The following is a 23617-nucleotide window of genomic DNA, read 5'->3' as shown; positions in this document are numbered from 1 at the left end:
AAATTTTCTGTTCTCAAGAACGAATGAAAAAGCTTCACAATTTTCCTTGCCACTAATAAACTTTCAAACAGACCTTTCACACCTTCCCCTCCAAGAGCATCTCCCAGGCCTCTCTCAATGCTGCCTTTGGGGGTCCAGTACACCCCCAGAAACTGAACTGGACATAATGGGGGGGGAGCTGCAACAGAGCAGCAGAAATTGCCCCACCCACTACACTAGCAGAAACACTCTTCCAACAACAGAAAAGGATACAGCTTATTAGTTTAAAGTCTATTTTATCCACAAACATTGCTTCAGAGGATAACCATGAGAGCCAGTTTGGTGTAGTGGTTAAGTGCGCGGACTCTTATCTTGGAGAACTGGGTTTGATTCCCCACTCCTCCACTTGCACCTGCTGGAATGGCCTTGGGTCAGCCATAGCTTTCGCAGGAGTTGTCCTTGAAAGGGCAGCTGCTGTAAAAAGCTCTCTCAGCCCCACCTACCTCACAGGGTGTCTGTAGTGAGGGTGGGGGAGAAAGTCGAGGAGATTGTGACCACTCTGAGACTGTGAGATTCAGAGTATAGGGCAGGATATAAATCCAATATCTTCTTCTTCATGCTGGTCTGTAGTAGAACAGCTAAATTTGAGGTCGGTAACACCTACAACCAACAAGGTTTTTAGGGTATGAGTGTTCAAGAGTCAAAGCTTCCTTCATCAGATCTTGAAAGCTCATGCTCTGAAAATCTTGCTGGCCTCTGAGGTGCTGTTGGACTCGAATCTAGTCATTTTATCTACAATATCCTTTAAGTAAGACAAAGGAAGTCCAGGGTTGCTACGCAGAGGCAAGCAATAGCAAACCACCACTGTTTCTCTGCCCTGACCTGGATTGTCCAGGCTAGCCTAATCTCGTTAGATCTTACAAGCTAAGCAGGGTCAGCCCTGGTTAATTCTCAGTTCTCAGAGGGAAGATCACCCAGGAAGTCCAGAGTTGCTATGCAGAAGCAGGCAATGGCCAATCACCTTTGTTCATTTCTTCCCTTGAAAAGCCTATGGTACCACCATAAATCAGCAGTGACTTGATAGCACTTTCCACCACTGTGCTAGTTTTAAGTTTGTATTATTAATTTGATTTTCCACATATTGGTTCAGAAAAACAGCAAATTCAAAATGTATGTATTGTGTGGAGCATGCTTAGCAGGGCTTTTTTGGGGGGGGGGGGAGCAGGAATGCACAGGAACACAGTTCCAGCTCGCTTGGCCAGGGCTCTGGCTCATAAAAAGGTCTCCAGCAGAGAGAAGGCACTAGGCAGCCATGTGCTCCCAGACTGTGTTCTCCGTCCTCTCTGCCTCCAACAGGCTTGCAAAGAGAGCAAGAGACACAGAGCCGCCCACGAGCGCCCCCTCCTGGGAGAAGCTGGGCCTGCCTCTGCCCACTGCATTGCACATGGCTTTTTCTCCAGCCGTGTTTGGGAGGGGGGGCGAAACAAGGTTTAGCAGGTTTCTCACACGTCCATGAAATGCAGCTGATGTCACTGTATTGTTCCGTGTCAATATGTGGAAAGTATCCTACTGAATGGGTGACATAACTTCTGGTGACATCAGGAGGTGTGGCCTAATATGCAAATGAGTCCCTGCTGAGCTTTTTCCACAACAAAAGCCCTAGTGGTTAATCTTTCTAGAATTTTATTTTTAATTGGGGTGGAAATGTTATACATTTAGAATCATGACAGAAGTGCTGTTTATGATTCTGAAGACTAACTTCTTGCAAGTTTTGAGAGGTTGCAAGGTGGCAGATGTACCACTAGATCCCAGATAAATGCATTACTCCAGCAGTGCACCGTATAGCATATTTTCTTAAATCCATATAGCTCTAAAATTGCTTGCTTGCTTAGGGGTCAGAACCTGTGGTTGCATGATAGGGGATCCGCTGAAATTTGCCATCAGAAGTGGGGGAGAGACTGTAACACATAAACGTGAAGATGATTTACAAATGCCATCTGCTCCTCTCCTTCCTCATTACTTGCTAGTTTCCCCATACCTTCTGTCTGTTTTATTTGGCCCCAGAATCCCCCGGGGCTCTGGGGAGATGGTAAGACAGAGAATTTGTCCTCAGTTCCCCTTTACAGCATACTTTTCTCTTTTGCTTAGCAGAATGATATTTCAGGAGGCTAGTTTCTTTCCCATCAGTGCTGCTGTGTCTCTTCAAGACATATCTCTACAGCTTCTGTGTTAGTGCGCAGCTTTGCTGGGTTTATTGTCACCGAACTCTTGCACATTAAATCTGGGTGGTTTTTTTTCCAGTTTGCCTCTCCTGCCTTCATTCTTTCTAACCCCTTTGCTCTTAAGCATCCCTTGCCTTCCTGCAGTCACATTAAAAAATGAGCTAGGAGCAAGCAGTGCGTGGCATTTTTCTCAGTTTTATTCTGAGCTTCGTGCCATGTGGGGTTCCTCCTCCTCCTAGCAGAATATGTTCTGGTAGAAAGTGTTCATAGAGGCAGTTCGCTACACTCGATTCATTTTACTTATTCTTTTTTTTTTCCAATTTGCATTTTTATTTTTTAGAAACCAATCCATATCTTACTATCTCCTAATATGTTTAGCATTTGCTCTCAGTTATTTGGGCTGTGTGTTGGGAAGCAAGGATAGTAATGGTTCCATTCTCATTCTAACCCAGAATCTTTCTTAGGTTTTGAGTGTCCATTCTGTGTTTGCGGTAGGTCTTTGTTTCAGTGGTGATGGAACTCTGGGGCAGTGATGCTCTGTATTCTTGGTGATTTTGATTGAGGTGGCGGGCAACAGTGGGAGGGCTTCTAGTGTCCTGGCCCCACTGATGGACCTCCTGATGGTGCCTGGGTTTTTTGGCCACTGTGTGATACAGAGTGTTGGACTGGATGGGCCACTGGCCTGATCCAACATGGCTTCTCTTATGTTCTTAGTGGTATTGGTTATGGTCATAGAACTAGGCTTGATGGTCAGTCCAGGAATAGGGATATGGGGTCCATCAGGGGTCCCCAATATGCTGGTGGGTGCCATGGTGCCCACTGACACCTTTTCTGGTGCCCACCAGGTGTTTTTAGAAACTGGGCAGGGCCAAGTTGGGCTTTTGCCCAACAAGGGCTTCTGATTGGCCAGAAGAGATTTGACAGATTTTTAGAAACATTGTTTTGGCAGCAGCTGCCACCACCACAGCACAAGGACTTTCACATTGTGACTGAAGATAGGCTGGGGCAACCATTTTGTGGCTTTCTCCACCTCTTGCAGCAGCCATTTTATGGCATCCAGGGCTTTTTCGTTTTTTAGAAGGAACTCCTTTTCATATTAGGCCACACATCCCTGATGTAGCCAATCCTCCTGGAACTTACAGTAGGCCCTGTACTGAGAGCCTTGTAAGCTCTTGGAGGATTGGCTACATCAGGGGTGTGTGGCCTAATATGCAAAGGAGTTCCTGCTACAAAAAAGAAGAAGAATTGCAGATTTATACCCCGCCCTTTTCTCTGAATCAGAGACTCAGAGCGGATTACAAGCTCCTATATCTTCTCCCCCCACAACAGGCACCCTGTGAGGTGGGTGGGGCTGAGAGAGCTCTTACAGCAGCTGCCCTTTCGAGGACAACCTCTGCCAGAGCTATGGCTGACCCAAGACCATTCCAGCAGGTGCAAGTGGCGGAGTGGGGAATCAAACCCGGTTCTCCCAGATAAGAGTCCACGCACTTAACCACTACACCATACTGGCTGTGATGGCATCCATTTTGTCCCTGTGCACACACTGTGTCAGAATTCCAGATGTGCCCACAGGCTCAAAAAGCTTGGGGACCCCGGTGTACGTTCTCAAAAACAACCTGCTTCCCTGAGCATTATAGCACCATCTTTTTGCTTCTGTTCTGCCAGATTTCTCAGTTACCGAAAGTGGGAATCATTTTAAGTCACATCATTATAGTAAACAGACATCTGGCAAGCTCCTCCATCTCTCTCTATTAGGCAGTACAAAGATGAGTCCAGAAGCCCTTTAGCCTAGTTGTGCTCAGGCTCATCCTGATGGATTGACTGCCCTCGTTAGAAGTTGAAAAGGAATTTTTCTCCAAGTCAGATGAGAGCCAAAATACTAATTTGGTGGCTAAGGAGGATCTTGAAGTTTCAGAAGCTGTTTCATAAAGCAGTAGGGAGAGTTTTCAGCAGATGGATGTGGAAGAATTGTAACGGCTGCCAGATATATTTTTGCTGTGAAGACAAACTGCAGGCAAGGGAAGAGGGGGCAGCTGCTGTCCTTGACCTCCCTCTCTTTACTGTGTATCCAAACATGCTTCACCTTGAAGCAAAGAAGGGCTGGTAGAGCTCCCAGGGCCACTACCAGTGCTGAGCACACAGTTTGGTGTAGTGGTTAAGTGCGCGGACTCTTATCTGGGAGAACCGGGTTTGATTCCCCACTTCTTCACTTGCAGCTGCTGGAATGGCCTTGGGTCAGCCATAGCTCTCAGAGGTGTTGTCCTTGAAAGGGAAGCTTCTGTGAGATCTCTCTCAGTCCCACCCACCCCACAAAGTGTCTGTTGGGAGGGCAGGAGATAGAAGAGATTGTAAGCCGGTCTGAGACTCTTGATTCAGAGAGAAGGGTGGGGTATAAATCTGTGATCTTCTTCTTCTTCTTTTGGCCCTCAATTGTAATCAGGAAAAGGTTTTACCAGGCTGCATTCTTGTTCACTTGCATGAATTCTGCCTGCCTGTAAGTACCATGTTGCAATGTCTCTGTCCTCTGCTCTGATTATCTGGCATCCAAGCACTTTTTTAGATCAGCCTGTATTGGGAAGATTACAGCAAGCCCCTAGCAGAAATCCACCACCCCTGAAAAAGCTGATGTAGTATGCGCTAGGACACAAAGGTGGATGGTTCATGCAAGTATGCTATGCCAGATATTACAGTGAAATTTCAGCTCTGCAGGCCCAAGCAAGCATTACTCTGTGATTAGAAACTCAGCCTCCAGGAGGGACCTGGGAATCCACTGGAATTAATGCTCATCTCCTGGCCAGTTCTCCTTGAGAAAATGGATACTTTGGAAAGTAATTCGGAAAGTAGCGTTGTACCCCACTGATGTCCCTGTCCAACCCAGGCTGCACCCCCAAATCTCCAGGAACTTTCCAGAAGTCCCCCTAGGTCTGGCAATCCTACCCCCACCCTCAACTTTTAACATAGGAACCACACGGTCTATCCAAACACAAAACAAACTGTGAAGATATCCAACTGGAACCCTGGTGGGCCATTACTGATATTTGAGATTAAAGCTTATCATTTAATAGTGCTCATAAGAATATCCAGATAACTGGGCAGGGGAGACTCTCTGTCTTCTTATGTAACCCAGGCTAACATAAAAGAAGGCATGTTGGATCAGGCCAATGGCCTATCCAGTCCAACAGTTCTCGTATCGTGAGAAAGGGAGAAAAGTACTTCTTTCTCTAGGCTTCTCTATCCCGTCCATAATCATGTAAACCTCCTCCTCCTCCTCCTCCTTCTTCTTCTTCTTCTTCTTCTTCTTCTTCTTCTTCTTCTTCTTCTTCTTCTTCTTCTTCTTCTTCTTCTTCTTCTTTTTCTTCTACAGGATAAATATGTCACCCTAAAATTAAAAAGTCAATTAAAAAGGTTTATTTTTTAAAAAATGAGGCTTTCTGTAGGCACCAAAAAAGCAAAAAGAGATGGCTACAGCCAGATTCTGTGGTAACAGCCACTGCCAACAATTCTGGGGGCACCACTGAGCACCACTGAGCACCACTGCCCCAGACATAGTATTCCAGCTATACCTTGTGGCTAAGAGCCAATGATAGCCCTCTGCTTTATATGCTTATCCAGTCCCCTCTTGAAGTTGTCTATGTTTGTAACTGCCACCACTTCCTGCAGCAGTGAATCCCGCTGAAAGCAGCAATGTAGGAGAGAGATTCTTATCTGAGCCTCCATCTGCTTTCAAGGAGAGATCCGAATGCTGGTGCTAGAAAAAGGAAGGGTGGGTGTCCAACTTGGAGCCTTCAAAAGTGGGCAGGAACCCAGTTTTGATCCTGGGGATGAAAACTTTGCCCACCCCCCCTCACTTTTTTTGCTCTTCTTCACATTGGTTTGAGTTTGTATTCCAGCCTGAAATCACATTAAGGTCTCCAGATTGGGGGGTATTTCCCAATTTTTGTATACATCCCATATGAAATGGGTCACCATCACCTTTAGATTCGAGTCCAGTAGCGCCTTAAAGACCAGCAAGATCTTTTGGGGTATAAGCTTTTGAGAGTCAACATGTCTTTTGTCAAATAAAGAGAGCTTTGATTCTTGAAAGCTGCTACCCTGGAAATCTCGTTGGTCTCTGAGCAGCTACTGGACTCAAATCTAGTGTGCTGCTATGAACCAGACCTTCTGAAACCATTACCTTCCAGTTCGCTTCTGCATTCTTCATGTGGAAGATGAATTCTTCCTGGCTAACGCCCAGTACAAGAGCTCATCTTTTGTAGGGGTTTTTGATGGCAGGGAGCACTTTGGAATTATTACACTGGAGCAGCAGCACCCATCAAAACGAAACATCTGCATTGATTTTACACAAATATTTACAAGAGCAGAAGCCAGTTCTGTTAATGGATCTTGGCTATAGAATTCATATTGGTTACTGATGTTGATGTTTTTCCCTGAGAACCATTCCAAACCATAAAATATGAAGAATGGGGGGAGGGGAGTGTTGTTCTTGTTGAAGATAGTCCTAGGGGCTAGAGGCAAACCCACACGGATACACTTACGAGTTTGGTAAGCCAGTTTGGTGTAGTGGTGACGTGTGCGGACTCTTATGTGGGAGATTCCCCTCTCTTCCACTTGCAGCATCTGGAATGGCCTTGGGTTAGTCATAGCTCTCACAGAGTTTGTTCTTGAAAGGGCAGCTTCTGTGAGAGCTCCACCTACCCTTTTGTGGGGGAAGAAGATAAGGCGATAGTAAGCCACTCAGAGACTCTGATTCAGAGAGAAGGGCGGGGTATAAATCTACAGTCTTCTTCTTCCCAGGAAGCTTTAGCCAACCTCAGCTGCCTGATCAATATGCCCTGTCTGTTGCATGTGTTGGGTTGGGAAATACCTGGAGATTTGATGGCGCAGTCTGGGGAGGGTGGGATTTGGAGAAGAAAGGACATCAGTAGGGCACAATGCCATAGAGTCTGCCCTCCAAAGCAGCCATTTGCTCCAGGGGAATTGATCTTGATCATCTGGAGATCAATTGTATTAGCAGGAGATCTCCAGGTGCTGCCTGGAGTCTGGCAACCCTAGATTCGAAAAGGCATTCTCCCCCCCCCCCCCATTTTTCATACTTTCATACTTCACAGGGTTTTTTCCAGCTCCATAGCTATAACAAGCACATGTGGTCTTGGGTCTCCCACATGATCCAGGCAGGCATCTCCCTTTTTTAATTGGCTTACTTGAATCTGCCTAACGGAGCCACCAAATGTCCGCCTCGTGCCTAGCAGTCCGTGTCCCAAAAAGGCCTGTGACTTGCCACAGGCTCTGGTCTACCTTGGAGACTTATTTCTGGCACGCTCAAGGCATCTCGCAAGAGCCAGTGGAATTGGTACCGTTGATACTTTACATCTTGGCGAGCAGAAGCGACACCAAACACCGCGCAAGGAGGTAATTTAAAAGCAGCCTATGATGTCCCCGCTGATCACGGTTAATTCCGTTATCGCTGAGCAGATGACACACAAATCTGCCTTTGCCTTTAACTTGCTAATGAGTCGTGGTGTCTGATTCTAATTTGTCGATTACTTGGCATCTGCTTGCCCTTCTGGAGGTCGCCTTTGAGCATGAAATATTTTGAGGCTCACGTATATATTCCTCCATAGACGCTTTGATGCAGTTACATAAGAGATGCTGAAATTGCCAAGAGCTTGCTCATTAGGAAAATAACATGTTAGCATCTAATTGTGTTTTTTTTTTCTTTTCTTCACAGACATATCAAGTTGACTTGAAGCCAAATGGATCAGAAGTCATGGTCACGAATGAAAACAAAAGGGAATATATTGAGTACGTTGCTCTGTCTTGATTCCTTTGTTCAGTTTAAGTCTTCATCTTTTGTGCCAGTTTAGACGCTTCAATGGAATCGACAGAATCGCACCCAAGAGCTGTTTCTGGTTTAAGATCTTGGCAAGCAACTGGAAGCCATTTTAGAATTTCCAGGTCAAAAGTTACACTTGCCATAAAGAGAAAGGAATACTAAGGCAAAAGACCAGTTTTCTAAACAAATACAGAAGAGGAGGAGGAGAACAGAGTTTCACCCATCATGGCATAGAGACCGCATAATGCCGAAATTGAAATCTGACAGGTTTGGTGTAGTGGTTAAGTCTGTGGACTCTTATCTGGGAGAACCGGGTTTGATTCCCCACTCCTCCACTTGCACCTGCTGGAATGACCTTGGGTCAGCCATAGCTCTGGCAGAGGTTGTCCTTGAAAGGGCAGCTGCTGTGAGAGCCCTCTCAGCCCCACCCACCTCACAGGGTGTCTGTTGTGGGGGGAGAGGATATAGGAGATTGTAAGCCGCTCTGAGTCTCTGATTCAGAGAGAAGGGCGGGGTATAAATCTGCAGTCTTCTTTGCCCCTAGTGAAATCTACATACTCCGTCTGTCCTCACTCACCCTTTGCGGTCTTCAAGACTGTGGCAAAATCAGTTGAAAGAAACGTACAACTTGCCAGCTAACAAGATGGAGCTGGATGCCTACACCTTAGGCCCGCCTGATCTCATCAGAGCTCAGAAGCTAAGTAGAGTCAGTCCTGGTTCACATTTGGATGGGAGACCTCCAAGGGTCACGACACCGAGGCAGGCAATGGCAAACCACCTCTGAATGTCTCTTGTCTTGAAAACCCTTCAGGCTTGCCATAGATCAGTTCTGACTTCACAGCAAAAAAAAAAAAAAGTAGTAAGCACTCACCTAGGATTCACTAGATTCTGTTGCATTGTTATTTATATGCTTTGAGTTGATACCCAATTTACAATTTCTACCTGTGAATATCACTTCAACTGTAATGCTTTGCTGTTGTTTTAGCTTTCGGCTGCAATCAATAAACTGCAGCCCCTCCTCCTCTTTTTATTTCTCTTTCCCCTGTGGAAATCCCCTGCAGCTCTTGCTCACCCCATTCTTCACCTGCATCCACTTCAGCGTAGTTTGATTTTTTTTCCCCCTCTTGTCTTTCTCTCCCCTGTTGTGAAAGCCAGTAGCAACAAAAGCTCAGTAAATACACTGCAGTACCCTTTTTCTGGTATATCAAGGACAGCTGTTGGCTCCCCTTAGAATTAGGGTATGGAACAGGGGGCAACCTAGCTGAGTGCCAATTAAGGGTATTTATCCTCTCAGCATTCTCATGTGGTAAATTAGGCAGAAAAGGGAGAGAATAATATGCAGTTTTGTTTTTTAGTCAAGTCATAGCCAGGGCTTTTTTTGTAGCAGGAACTCTTTTGCATATTAGGCCACACCTCCTGATGTAGCCAGTCCTCTTGGAGCTTACAATAGGTGCTGTACTAAGAGCCCTGTAAGCTCTTGGAGGATTGGCTACATCAGAGGGTGTGGCCTAATATGCAAAGGAGTTCCTGCTACAAAAATAGCTCTGGTCACAACCAACTTATAGTGACCTCTAGTAGAGTTTTCAAGGCAAGCGACTAAACACAGGTGGTTTGCCATTGCCGGCCTCTGCATAGCAAGCCTGGTATTCCTAGGTGGTCTCCCATCCAAGTACTGACCAGGTCTGACCCTGCTTAGCTTCCAAGGCTAGTCTGGGCTATCGGGATTTGCAGCTTGAAGAGGAGAAAAGGCAGCTAAGGAGTCCTCTTTTTCTCTGCTGGCCATTTTTCCTTTAAAAGCCACCTTTCCCTCTGCCCCAGGAAAGAGCTTGAAAGGAAGGACAGGCAGCAGAGAAAGTGTTAATCATCCCTTCTCCCCACCCACTTTCTGTTCCTGATTGCAGTATATTTTCTATAGGCAACCCCTCTACGCAATTTTTAAGATATATATTCTTGAACCAGACATGGTGGAACTGACTATGATCTCCATAGGAACTGCAAGATTAATTTCTCTTCCTCGTTGCATACCACTCTAGTATAGAAAAGTCATCTCTGGCGCATTTAAAGTATATGTACAAAAGTGACTTAAATGTCACACTGTGAAGTGGGAAAGAGTTTTCCTTTTAAGTTACAGTTTTGTGCCCATCAGTATTTCTCCTTCACTGTTGCATTGGTCCCCCCAAAGGGAAACTGAGGAATCAAATTACAAAGCTGCATGCATTTGCACACTCAGCGGCCATCAGATCTGCTGTGTAAAAAAAACGGGAGGGATTGATTTTTTTCCCCTTCGTTTGAATTGTTTGCTTGTTTTTAGATGAGTTCGATGAAAGATCACTGAAGCTAGAAGTAAGAAGCTGGAAAAGGCTTGGAGGGCACTGGTGGTTGAGATCAACATTCCCTCTTTTATGTCTCCTAACCAAAGTGTTTTCCCCCCTTCTCTACTGCAGCTTAGTCATCCAGTGGAGGTTTGTTAACAGGGTCCAAAAGCAGATGAATGCATTTCTAGAGGTAAGCCGTTCCACTTGCTCTTGGCCAAGTCGGCAGTGTTTATCAGGGGCTCAGCAAGATTTTGCTAATTTTTGTTGTGGCTGCTCTTGTTTGGTGATCAGTTGTAATTCCAAGAGATCACCAGCCACCAACTGGAGGTTGGGGGAAACTGAAATTAACACTGTGTGACTATATGCTGCAAACAAATGCTAAACACGTTTTTTTTCTTTGTGCACTGCTCATTAATTGTTTACTGAGATTTCACAAACCAAAAGTCATTCCACTGTGCATGAATTAAGCACAATTCTAAATGATCCACTACTGGATGCTGCAAATGAAGGTACCGTTCTCCGAGGAGAACCATTCATGCAAACTGAAGAGATGTTATTTCGCCATGTGAGCTGTTGCTTTAGCACGGGTTCCAGATTGTAAGATAAGCAGCCAGTAGAAGTAACAATTGAAACATGGATCGAACCTAGGACTTGTGTAGCCGCACCTGTTGGATTGAGAATGGCTATCGTTGAAAGAAGTAACACAGGACGGGTTCTGTCCGCGTCTGCCAACAAGAGGAGTGTGAAGTGTGAACAAGAGGAGTGGACTTTGGTACCTTCATTTGCAGCATCCAATAGTGGATCCCCATTTAGAATTGTGCTTAATTCATGGACAGTGGAATGACTTTTGGTTTGTGAAATCTCAGTAAATAATGAGCAGTGCACAAAGAAAAAATGTGTTCAGCAATTGTTTGCAGCATATAGTCATACAGTGTTAATTTCGGTTTTCTCCAATCTGTACCCTGTGGTTTCCAGTTTGGCTAACCACCTGGAGGTTGGCAATGATACTCCCTCTAAGCTGTCGAGTTTTGCGAGCAAAAATTCCACTTTGTGAGCTGCTGGCATTAAAGTTCATAGAATCAGAATCATAGATTTGGAAGGGACCTCCAGGGTCATCTAGTCCAACCCCCTTTACAATGCAGGAAACTTACAAATACCTCCCCCTAAATGCACAGGATCCTCATTGCTGTCAACTACTGCATAAATAAAGTTGTGGGCTGCTGCATAAATTAGTTTTCTCTGGGGCCATTTGTCCTGCGCTGAGACAAAATTGTGTGAGCTGGAGGCTAAAAATCTGGGAGCTAGCTCACACTAACTCAGCTTAGAGGGAACACTGGTTGGCAACTCTAGTTCTGAGGCAAGCACAACAATGGGATAGAGTGGACTGTACCAATTCAGACTGCAGGAAGGGACTGCCATTTTTTTAAAATCTTAACCCTAGTGAAAAATTCCCTGCCTGTAGAGAACCAGAAAATAAGGGAGAGAGCTTTCAGTCCATTCCTGGTTTTATTGTGCTGGTTTTCTACATGCTGTGAGTCAGAGCAGAATTGTCAAAGTGTGGTCCCCCACCTGCTGTCGATTCTGCCACCTTATTTGCGTCTTCTTTATTTAGTTACTTTCTTCATTTGTACCGTGCATAGATTCACCAGCATTCAAGAAGTGTAGTTTTAAAATTGGCAGCTTTGCGTACATGTAAGCATGGCAGGATAAAGAAATGATGATACATAATCAGAGTGCTCAAAAGCAGAAGATACGATACAGTCAGAACAGGGCCGGTGCTAAGGGATCTGCTGCTAGAGGCAGCCCCCTCGCCCGCCCCCCCCCCCCAACTCCCTTTTGTTTGTTTTTTTGCACGCGCCACGATGACATCACTAAAAGTGACATCATTGTAAGGGGGACTAGAGAGCGGTGGGCGGCACTTGAGAGTGCTGCCACACCGCCGCTTTCCCCCTGCACTACACTCTTGGTAGACTTCCTTGGAAGCCTCCAAAAAGTGTGGTTTTTAAAAGGCGACCGACCACTTTCAGGTTGAAAGTGGTCGGCCGCCTTTAAAACACCATGCTCTCAAGCGTCCCTCTTGCTGAGGGGCTGGAAGATTTCTCCAACCCCTCAGCAAGCAGAAATGAGGTGGCACTTTCAGTCCCGGGCGCTCGAAAACGCCCGGGACCGAAAGTTTAGCCCCATGTTGTTTCTGCTTGCTGAGGGGCTGGAAGATTTCTCCAACCCCTCAGGAAGCAGAAACAACATGCCCCCAAAGAGCCAGCGCCCTAGGCAGCTGCAGAAAGTTACCTAATAGATGCGCCGGCTCTGAGTCAGAGTTAGCCTAAGTCCTCTTCCCATTGAAGCCTAGGTGCCTGGATTAATGTTGATTCCCATTGATAACATGAGGGTTCTGCATGCCCAGTTTATGCTTAAGTTTTACTCCAGAGAGACAGCCAGTTTGGTGTAGTGGTTAAGTGCGCGGGCTGTTATCTGAGAACTGGATTTGATTCCCCACTCCTCCACTTGCAGCTGCTGATGTAACCTTGAGTCAGTCACAAGCTCTCACAGAGCTGTTCCTCTCAAGCACAGTTTCTGTCAGAACTCTCTTAGCCCCACCTCCCACACAGGGTGTCTGTTGCGGGGAGGGGAAGGGAGAGGAGATCATAAGCTGCTCTGAGACTCCTTTGGGTAGTGAAGGGCAGGGTATAAATCCAATCTCTTCTTCTCTTTCTACTTGCGCAAACTAGAAAAACAGCTCTCCAGAGTTTAAACTCAAGACAGGCCTTTCCTAGACATCCATGCTGTGATCCTTTAATGTCACTGATGCTAAGGAACATAAGAGAAGCCATGTTGGATCAGGCCAATGGCCCATCCAGTCCAACATTCTGTGTCTCACAATGGCAAAAAAAAAGGAGGTTCACAAGTGGGGCTAAAAAGCCCTTCCATTTTGCCCCCCCCCCCCCACAAGCACCAAGAATACAGAGCATCACTGCCCCAGACAGTTCCAATAATATGCTGTGGCTAATAGCCACTGATGGACCTCTGCTCCATATTTTTATCCAAACCCCTCTTGAAGCTGGCTATGTTTGTAGCCGCCGCCACATCCTGTGGCAGTGAATTCCACATGCTAATCACCCTTTGGGTGAAGAAAAAGGAAAATTTGCCTAAAGTTGCAAACATTAAACTGACAGTAAATAATTAACAGTGTTGCTCGTATTCTTCTAAGATTTGCGGAGCAGTGGCAGAGTACAAATTTTGCATTACAAAACATCTCTAGTTCAGTTCCCCGTACCCCTCAAGCTAGAACAAGGACTTTTTAATTTATTGCTGATAAATTAAAATTCACTGGGAACATGTGTCATTTTGTATTTTTTTTCCCTCCCTCCAGGGTTTCACAGAACTTCTGCCCACTGACTTAATTAAAATTTTTGATGAAAATGAGCTGGAGGTTGGTCACCTTTTTGTTGCCTTTGGGGGGAGGAGGGGCTTTCTATTGACTGAAATGCTTTTCCATTAATAGAAACTGAATTTTGGGCCCAGCCCAATGCTTACTGATTCTTACATGTCATCAGATTGGCTCACATGGGGCGGGGGCGGGGGGGAGATCAGCTATGTCATTTTGTAGAATCAGTATGCATATAGCAGGGGTGGCCAACGGTAGCTCTCCAGATGTTTTTTGCCTACAGCTCCCATCAGGCCCAGCCATTGGTCGTGCTGGCTGGGGCTGATGGGAATTGTAGGCAAAAACATCTGGAGAGCTACCGTTGGCCACCCCTGGCATATAGGGTTGAGTACATGGGGGCTTATAACGTATTTTACTTGGAAGAACTTCAAATCCTTTAGGATCAAGAAGGAAGCTCTTTAATTCCACTAGCACCTTTAAGACTAACAAATAGCATAAGTTTTTGAGAAACACAACTCTCTTCATCAGATGCGTCTGACAAAGAGAGCGGTGTTTCTTGAAGGCTTATGCCACAATAAATTTTGTTGGTCTTAAAGGTGCTACTGGACTCTTTACTACTTTTGCAGCAACAGACTAACAGGACTAACTCCTCTAAATCTTTAATTCCCTTGCGTATATACTTTAAAAAAAATAAGCCTGTTTAAAGATGAGGAGGAATTTGAGGAGGTCAGATGGTGAGAAGGCGTTTTTTAAAAGAAGAAGACGACAGTTTTTAAAAATGTCATTCTTTCACAGTTACTGATGTGTGGCCTTGGCGATGTTGACGTCAACGACTGGAGACAACACACAATCTACAAGAATGGATACTGTCCGAACCATCCTGTCATTCAGTGGTTCTGGAAGGTAACTTTGTCAGTCTCTGCGTTCCCATCATTGCCTCCCTCCCATTCTAACCCAGTCTCTGACATTGGGCACTTTGACTCTGGAAACCTCATATCCAGAAACCTTATTGGTCTCTAAGGCACTACTGGACTCAGATCTACCCAGGGCTTTCTTTGTAGCAGAAACTCCTTTGCATATTAGGCCACACCCTCTGATGTAGCCAATCCTCCTGGAGCTTACAGGGTCTACTGTAAGCTCCAGGGGGATTGGCTACATCAAGGGTGTGTGGCCTAATATGTAAAGAAGTTCCTGCTACAAAAAAAGAAAAAGCCCTGGATCTAGCTATTCTAACCCAAATGTTGATCTGGGGAAGTTCTTGGAAACGTGGCTGCTGCCTGATGCTCAGAAGGTACTATCAAAGGCTTGGACCTAGCCTTCTTTTCCAGCTTTCAGGAGACCCTTTCACTCATGGAAGGGAGAGGCAATTTTGCCCTCCCACTGTAAAAACACACCCTATACACACACACTTCACCTCTCACACTGTTCCCAGGGTCCACTGATCAGGGGAATGGTTTCTGTAGGAAAAGTGAGGGGGGAAATTGCGCCTTCATTTAGCACATCTCCACTGGCTGCAGATGGAACCTCCCCCAGCATCTAGATTTCAGTTCCAGTTGTTGGCTGTGCCCGTAGTGTGAGAAACAGTGTCTGTCTGTCGCAGTAACCGTGATCTTCCATAACTGGGATCTCCCTGTTCTGTAGGCTGTTCTGTTGATGGATGCTGAGAAACGCATCCGACTGTTGCAGTTTGTAACTGGGACATCACGAGTGCCTATGAATGGATTTGCTGAACTTTATGGTGAGTTCCCTGGGGTTTCTCAGTGGGTTGGGCAGAACTGGCTGCAGATCTGTATTTAAAACAAAAACTTGACTAGATCCCCACCACCACCACTGGACCAAAGCAGATGTGACAACAAGAGATCTATAAAATAACCTCCTAGTGTTTTTTAAACTTTAAATTGCGCATACTTGGAATCCCAATTTGGATTTGGGCTTTTTTCTTCTTCTTTCAATTCACAGTTGACTTATGGGCTAGTTCCACTGCCAGCTCAAGGCGGCAACGTGCCAACCCGGAATTGAGCCGGCAGAAACAGGAGCTCCCTGGAGCATCCCGACAGCACATGGCCCACCCCCAGAACACGGACGGGCCACGGGCGCCCTGGAGGAGCTTCCAGAGTGCTCATGCACCTGTCCCCCACTCCCCGGGCACTTCCAGGGTGCTTCCCAGCCACCCAGATGGCCGGGGAGGCACCTTGAAGTAGCCTCAGTGATTAGGTACCACTTTGTAAGCAGGGCCGGCTTGCCCACTAGAGCGCCGGTAGGGCAGGGGCGCCGAATTCGACCTTCCTCCCTAGGCAAAAGCCTGGTTTGCCTGCTCCCCAGGCTCCTCCTCCCTTCCTTCCCCTCCAGATCTATTTCAGTGCTGCACTCTAAAGGTGTCCCCCCAGATCAGGTGTCCCCCCAGATCAGCTGATTGGGGGGGTGCCTTTAAATAGCCAGGGAGTACAGCACTCCACCACTTGTTGCAGGGCATTGAAATAGACCTGGCAGGGAAGGGAGGGATGAGGAGGCGCTGTGGAGGGGGGCGGCGGGGGTGAGTCTGCCTAGGGCACCATGCACCCTGGGGCCGGTCCTGTTTGGAAGTGGTACCTTTTTGAACTGGCTGCACTTCAGGTAGGGACGGGTTGAGGGCGGGGGTGGGACAGCAGGCAGACGTGTGTGTTTGGACGTGCTTTTTTTGTCCACTCACCTGCCATCCCTGGGGCAGCTTAAACCGCCCGTCTGGAACCAGCCATGGTGACCCCCTGTAGGGTTTTCAAGTTAAGAGATGTTCAGAGGTGGTTTGGCATTGCCTGCCTCTGTATTATGACCCTGGTATTCTTCGGTGATCTCCCATCTAAGTATTGACCAAGGCTTCCATGATCTTGATATTGGGTTATCTAGGCCAGGGCGTTGGGACTATAGGGTAAGAGGATTTCTCATTTCCCTGATCGCACACCATGGTAGCAGGGGCGACTCTTTCTGTTCATTCTTCCTGGCACATTCCCTCTTTTGCTATATTTAACTTCTCATTTTTCTGGACCTGGATTTCGTAATTGAAAATATAAGCCTAACTGGTGGGTGTTGGAGGGAGGGATGGCATCTGTGTATATGTAGTTCTCTGCAAAAAATGTCCTGATCCTGCATTCACACTGCTACTTTGCTAATACATTTGCCAAAGAAATATATAACCCCACTTGCCATTTACTGTTCTTATCCTGATCTTGAAATTGAGGGCAAAGGAATCATAGGAGAACAGCAGATGATGCTCTCTCACCCAGAGTGTAGATCCAGTCCATCTAGTCTCTTCTCGACAGCAACCCAGTTCCCCAAGATCCCTTTCTGGAGATACCAGAGTTAAGACACGGGACCTCCTGCCTGCACAGCATGCATTTTACTACTGAGCTTTAGCTCCACTTTTGTAGCTGTGACCAGGGCTTTTTTTTTTTTTTTTGTAACAGGAACTCCTTTGCATGTTAGGACACATCCCTCTGATGTAGCCAATCCTCCAAGAGCTTACAAGGCTCCTTTTTGTAAGGTCTTGGAGGATTGGCTGCATCAGGGGTGTGTGGCCTAATATGCAAAGGAGCTCCTGCCAAAGGAAAAAAAAAAAGCCCTGGCTGTGACCCAACATGCTTTAAAATTCTGAAGTTAAGAAACGCTACCAAAGGCCTAAAACTATTTTTTTTTAAAATATGTTCAACTCTTGGTAGTGAGCCCTCCCAATAGCAGCTGTTCAACTCATAGTAGCAAGTAAGAAGGAAATGGGCATTTTGCCCACAGTGAGCATGCATACACATTTTTGCACAGTGAAGGCACCCTCCGGCAACTGTTCAGACCACCCTAGAGAGCCTGTCTTACCAGTAAACATTCACTGCAATAGTCCACTACAGGCTGCCGCTGTTTACAGACACTTCCATTCACGTGCTTCTCCTTTGATGCAGGTTCAAACGGTCCTCAGCTGTTTACAATAGAGCAATGGGGAAGCCCTGAGAAGTTACCCAGAGCTCACACATGGTAAGGGGGAAAAAAAAATACAGATCTTGTTAAATATATGCCGCTATGGAAAAATTTTTTCCAGCAATTGCCTGACGTTATCCGTATTCAGTCTCTGGAGTCCGTTTCTAGCTGAACACGATGGGTTTTGTACGTTGGATTAATCGCTGTTTCTGCATACTCATGCCTGCCGAAAGGTCTTGGAAAGATTAATGATTAGTGCACACCCAGCTGTTTGAGGATTGACTTGGAATGTCTGGAAGATGCAAGTTTGTAGTAAGAACAGAGCACATGTGTGTGTGTCACCAGTGCAAAGATGGATCCCCACCGCTGCTACAGAAAACTACTATGCCAAGGTTGATGTTGCTCTGTTCCCTGTTCTACATCTGCGGGCATCAAGTTCCAAATGCCATCTAGTGATGCCAAGCATCTCCAGGCAGAGAGCTTTTAAAGTATGATGAATCAGTCCTGATTTTTGGGGTGGGGTGTGGGGTTTGGTGATCCAGTTTGATCTTCAGCGTTTAAAGCTAGAATGTACTGATCGTTGGCCACACTTTAGAAAGAGATGGCTATCCAGTTTGGTGTAGTGGTTAAGTGTGCGGACTCTTATCTGGGAGAACCGGGTTTGATTCCCCACTCCTCCGCTTGCACCTGCTGGAATGGCCTTGGGTCAGCCATAGCTCTCGCAGGAGTTGTCCTTGAAAGGGCAGCTGCTGTGAGAGCCCTCTCCAGCCCCACCCACCTCACAGGGTGTCTGTTGTGGGGGAGGAAGGTAAAGGAGATTGTGAGCCGCTCTGAGACTCTTCGGAGTGAAGGGCGGGATATAAATCCAATATCTTCTTCTTCTTCTCTTATCCCGATCCCATCCTTTGTGAGATGCAGAGGAACGTGGCATCCAACTCTGCCCCAGTTGCAAAAAAAATCTTACTTCCTTGCCATGCACTTCGGCTAGTGGTCGCCGTCCTAGCACCCATGGGTGCCACAGCTCCCACTGACACCTTTTCTGGCTCCTGCCAAATTCTTTCAGGAAGTGGGCAGAGGTTTTGCCCAGCAAGGCTTCTGACTGAGTGTGCAGTTTTTTTAAAACATTGCTTTGGCCATGGCTGCCACCGTAGTACGAGAACCTTCACTGTGTGACTGAAGGTAAGATGCCAGTATGCAATGAAATATTTCTATATAATATGTTTATTATAAAGAGAGCATCTGCCTGAAATGTTGTCAGGTTTCTATACGAGTCTTGCGTAATCTCTCTCCCTGACATTTTGTGGGTGGACGCTGCGTCCTGCAGCAGCCATTTTGTCGTTGGCTCTGCCTAGGGTTGCCAAGTCCACTTCAAGAAATATCTGGGGGCTTTGGGGTGGAGCCAGGTGCTTTGGGGGCGGAGCCAGGAGCAAGGGTGTGACAAGCATAATTGAACTCCAAAGGGAGTTCTGGCCATCACATTTCAAGGGACTGAACACTTTTTAAATGCCTTCCTTCCATAGGAAATAATGAAGGATAGGGGCACCTTCTTTTGGGGCACATAGAATTGGACCCCCATGTCCAATCTTTTTGAAACTTGGAGGGTGTTTTGGTGAGAGGCACCAGATGCTACACTGCAAATTTGGGGCATCTACCTCAAAAAAAGAGCCCCCCCCCCGGAGCCCCAGATACCCACGGATCCATTCTCCATTATTTCCTATGGGAATACATCTCTATAGGGAATAATAAAGTTCCCAGCAGATATTTCCCTCCCCTCCCCCTGCTTTCTGATGACCCTGAAGCGGGGGGAGAGTCACCAAACCGGGGGATCCCCTGCCCCCACCTGGGGATTGGCAACCCTAGCTCTGCCGCCTGTGGCAGCCATTTTGTGCCAGAATTCCAAAGGTGCCTGCAGGCTTATAAATGGTTGGGGATCCTTGACTTTGGCCATCATTGATTTTTGTAGTTGAACAGATTATTGGGCTGCCTTTTCATACTTTTTAATTATTCCATGTTAAGTACGGTGGGCATCCATGATTCAACTCCCTTCATTTTGCCTTCCCTCCCCATAAAACTCCTGTTTGCAGGGCCTGTTCTCGTGGGGCAGGGCTTTTTATAATAATAATAATAATAATACTTTTTATTTGTATCCCGCCCTCCCCACACAAGCAGACTCAGGGCGGCTCACAACGTATAAATGCAATACAATACAATAAAATCATACATAGCAATAAAATCATCATAAATCAATATATAGTTACATTAAAATTAACATTAAGGTGCTAAATAGGTCTTCATAAGTTCAGTGGGAAGAAAAAGAAAACATACACAGCGACATTATCTTAGCTCGGTATGGGCGAAGGCTATTTCTCAGTTCTAAAACAGGGCACAGCAGAACTTTAGCTTAGCGGCTATTTCGAAGAAGCAGCTTATTTATACAATCCATTTTTAACTTCGTTGTAAAACATACAATCTGTTAAAACAAATGAAATCAGAGCCCAGGTAGGACAACCCCCTTTTTCAGATAGTGACTCAATATGATGCAGGAAGATCCGATCCTTAGGAAATCCTGCTGCAAATCTTCAGGCTACTTTTAGCAAGATTAATGCTATTGTCTCTTTCTGGTGGGAGAGCTGTGAGTTACGTGGATGCTAAGGGGGTCTGCCAAGATCTTAAAATAAAGTTCTTATTTTAGTCAGTAGCAAAGGTGGGATGAATTCCTGAGGGGAGGGGGAGAAGAATGAATCGCTGCACATTTTCACTTTTTTTTTTTAAAGCAACTGTAAGAATCCCCAGGGAGATTGGAAGTAAGCTTTAAAAACAGAGCCAATATTTGTTTGCCCCCTTAAAACAGAACGGAAATGTTCTCCGGGCACGTGGGGAGGGGCAGGGAAGGCAACATAAGCCCCTCCCATTAGCTGGGTATTATAATTCATCCCTAACACTTTATCATCCTGTTTTATTTCTCTCATTCTGCAAAATGAATGGATGGGGACAGATAGAAGAACTAGGAGGAAAGGCAAAATTGGCAGCCGTCTAAAAGCCAGCAGTCGGCTTGTCTCCCTTTGTTCTGTCGGGATGCTGGGATCCGGTTCCAAAACCTCCCTTTCCCCACACCCCTAATTGTGTTTTGACAGCGGACAGCAAGTGCTTTGTGAAATGCCCACAAACACATAATACATCATTACGCAGCTCCATATGTTATCACATTGTGGAAAATTTTATTGTACTATCCACTGGGGAGGTAAATACAAGAAGCTGCCATCTACAGAGTCTGACCCAGGGCTGGCCCTACCACTAGGCAAACTAGGTGATTGCCTAGGGTGCTGGCCTTCTGGGAGCACCAAATTGCATTTTAGGCCATGCCCCCGTGATGTAGCCAATCCTCCAAGAGTTTACAGTAGGCCCTGTACTAAGAGCCCTGTAAGCTCCTGGAGGATTGGCTACATCAGGGGATGTGGCATAAAATATAAAGGAGTTCCTACTACAAAAAAAAGCCCTGTTAATATTGCATCATTTAATGTGTCATTTGAACAATTAACGCTTTGCTTCAGTTCTGTTTTTAGACTTCTGGTTGGTTCTACAACCCAAATCCTATTTCATTCTTTATTGAATATCCCATCTTGTCGATTGTGTAGACTCCCTGTGTGCAGTCTGCCTTGAGTCCTCGCGAGAAAGGCTGTTGATGAACAATATTAATACATAAGAATTAACCCTCCGCTGAAACTGCGCATTCTCCCCTCTTCGATTTCAGCTTTAACCGCCTTGACTTACCTCCCTATGAATCTTTCGAAGAGTTACGAGAGAAGCTTCTCATGGCAGTGGAAAACGCTCAAGGATTTGAAGGAGTGGATTAAGACGGCGCCTGCTCTTATTATAAAAGAAAAAAAAAACAGGGGGGAAAAAGATTCTGTTCACGGAGCTCGTTCTGCGTGCACTTTTCGATTTTGCCTGACAGACATTAGCAAGAGATACTGGTAGAGCGGTTGGCGCCGTGTGGTTGGTTCCCGGAGCAAAGGCTTGTACAGTGCAGATGTCTAAATCCAGCACTTGGAAGTGACTTTTTCGCACCTGTGGATACTGTTTCTGAAGCTTCCACGGCCAATTACCAACAAGGTTGATGTGTATTCTGATGACATTTCAGCAGGACTTGTCCTATTTATGTCTCGCCTCTGTAGGCAAAAGCCCTTAATAAATGTTTTACATACTTTCTAATGACAATGAATGGAATTTAATCATTTTACAGGTATAGTATTACAGCTCATGTTTGCTTTTTTTTAAAAAAAAAAATGATTTAGACATCTCCCCCAATCCCACCCTGATTTTATTTTATGACAATTAAGCAAAAACCTTATACTGGGGGAGGAATTAGCATTTTCACCCCATTCTTAGTTTCAGTTGAGACTCAATTCCAATGGCGTTTTTTTAACTTGCAAAATTCCTTTCCGCACCCCATCCCCCACCCCTTCCAGTCTCATACCATTGATCTTTTTGGAAACATCTTTGTAAAAAAAAAAAAAACGAGAATAAAAAAGAAAAATTCTGCAGATTCGATATATCACCAGAAAATACCTAATGCTTTTTAATCATCTGCATTGCGCTTTCACAGAGCACGGAGAGAAAACAGAATTGCTGATTTGTATAAAGTACTTTTAACACCCAATCGACAAGAATATTTACAAGTTACAAGAAGATCATAACATAACACAGCATGCCGAATCTCTCATTCAATAAAGAAATTGCCTCACTGTTCCTTAGTAATATTTATATGTATTATAGCTCTTTTGTTGATGGGGTTGGCATTATTGTCATGGGAGGAGGGGGGAAGGACTACTTAATCCTGTTGCTAACCATTTGTACAGTAACTGTTTTACTAGTACTTTACTCTTTGCAATGGAGGCATTTTGAATGAATCCTCGCTCCACTTGAGCTGGAGGGGCCAGATCAGTTTGTATACATTTGATAATGGTATCTCAATTATTAGGATTTTTCCCCCCTTTATTTCTAATTGCACCGATTCTAGAAGCACTTTATGTACCACATATCTTTTTTTTTTTTCAAAAAAAAATTCATAAATATTAATGTGATTATATATGTTCTCCCTGCAACATGTCTTTTTGGTGCAATATCTTTCTGTTGTGAATTTGGCAGCTGCTGATACAAGAAAAGCAAACCCAAGCTATAGAGCTGAACCTGCAAAGAACTAAACTGTATTTGGTGGGACTGGGGGGGTTTCTTCCCCTCCCCCTCCCCAGCCGAGGTTTATTTAATATGCAGTTATCTAGCCACTTCTGTAACCTCCTGAGATGTTGCATGCTTCAACAACAATGCTTGACTTGTAACTGTTATGTGATAGGTTAAGGGGGAAGAGCGAATTCGGAATATGTCATCCGCTCAAAGGACATTTGTAGCAGGGCCAGGTGGATAAATTGGAAAGCTGATTTTAAGTTCAGCTTGGTATGTTTGTTTGTTTTTCTTCTCCCAGCATGTAAACTCATCAAGGTAACTAAAACCATCCAAAGGTGTTTCCATAGGTAAGGCTTAATCGGCGTTTTCTGAAACGGCTCTGTTCTGAGAATATAAAACCTGTGGGGACCACAGAGTCATCCTGGACTTTTGCTGTCTCACCTTAAGTCTTGGCCATTGGCACAGGGCCCACTTTTATTTGTATGTTTTGGAAATTATCATAATAGTCCGGGGGTGGCCAAACTGTGGCTTGGGAGTCGCATGTGGCTCTTCCACACATATTGTGTGGCTCTGGAAGCCCCCACTGCCCTATTGGCCAGTTTAGAGAAGACATTTGTCTCTTTAAATCACTTCTCCAAGCCAAGCTAGCTGCCAGCTTGGAAAATGCATTTAAAGTTAAAGTTGCTTGTGGCTCTCAAACATTTGATGGTCATGTCTTGCAGCTCTCAGACATCTGACATTCTATGTGGCGCTTCAGCAA

The 23617-nt window shown here is 45.5% G+C and overlaps 1 protein-coding gene across 9 annotated transcripts in view; it reads left to right on the top strand.

Moving 5' to 3' along the window:
- The window catches only part of NEDD4L (NEDD4 like E3 ubiquitin protein ligase), a 415196-nt gene extending 393311 nt beyond the window's left edge, over positions 1-21885 (top strand). For all 9 annotated transcript variants that reach the window (XM_060236126.1, XM_060236125.1, XM_060236124.1 and 6 more), the window contains 7 exons: positions 7930-8003; positions 10479-10539; positions 13720-13779; positions 14530-14637; positions 15376-15472; positions 17658-17730; positions 21425-21885. In XM_060236126.1, the coding sequence (XP_060092109.1) occupies positions 7930-8003; positions 10479-10539; positions 13720-13779; positions 14530-14637; positions 15376-15472; positions 17658-17730; positions 21425-21527 (576 nt within the window). In that variant the 3' untranslated portion in view covers positions 21528-21885. The remainder of the gene's footprint in view (positions 1-7929; positions 8004-10478; positions 10540-13719; positions 13780-14529; positions 14638-15375; positions 15473-17657; positions 17731-21424) is intronic.
- Positions 21886-23617: the final 1732 nt, after the last annotated feature.

Source organism: Heteronotia binoei, chromosome 4 (assembly GCF_032191835.1).
Source record: "Heteronotia binoei isolate CCM8104 ecotype False Entrance Well chromosome 4, APGP_CSIRO_Hbin_v1, whole genome shotgun sequence".
NCBI lineage: Eukaryota > Metazoa > Chordata > Lepidosauria > Squamata > Gekkonidae > Heteronotia > Heteronotia binoei.
The sequence above is the reverse complement of the archived record's forward strand: the minus strand, read 5'-3'. Positions and strand labels throughout refer to the sequence as shown.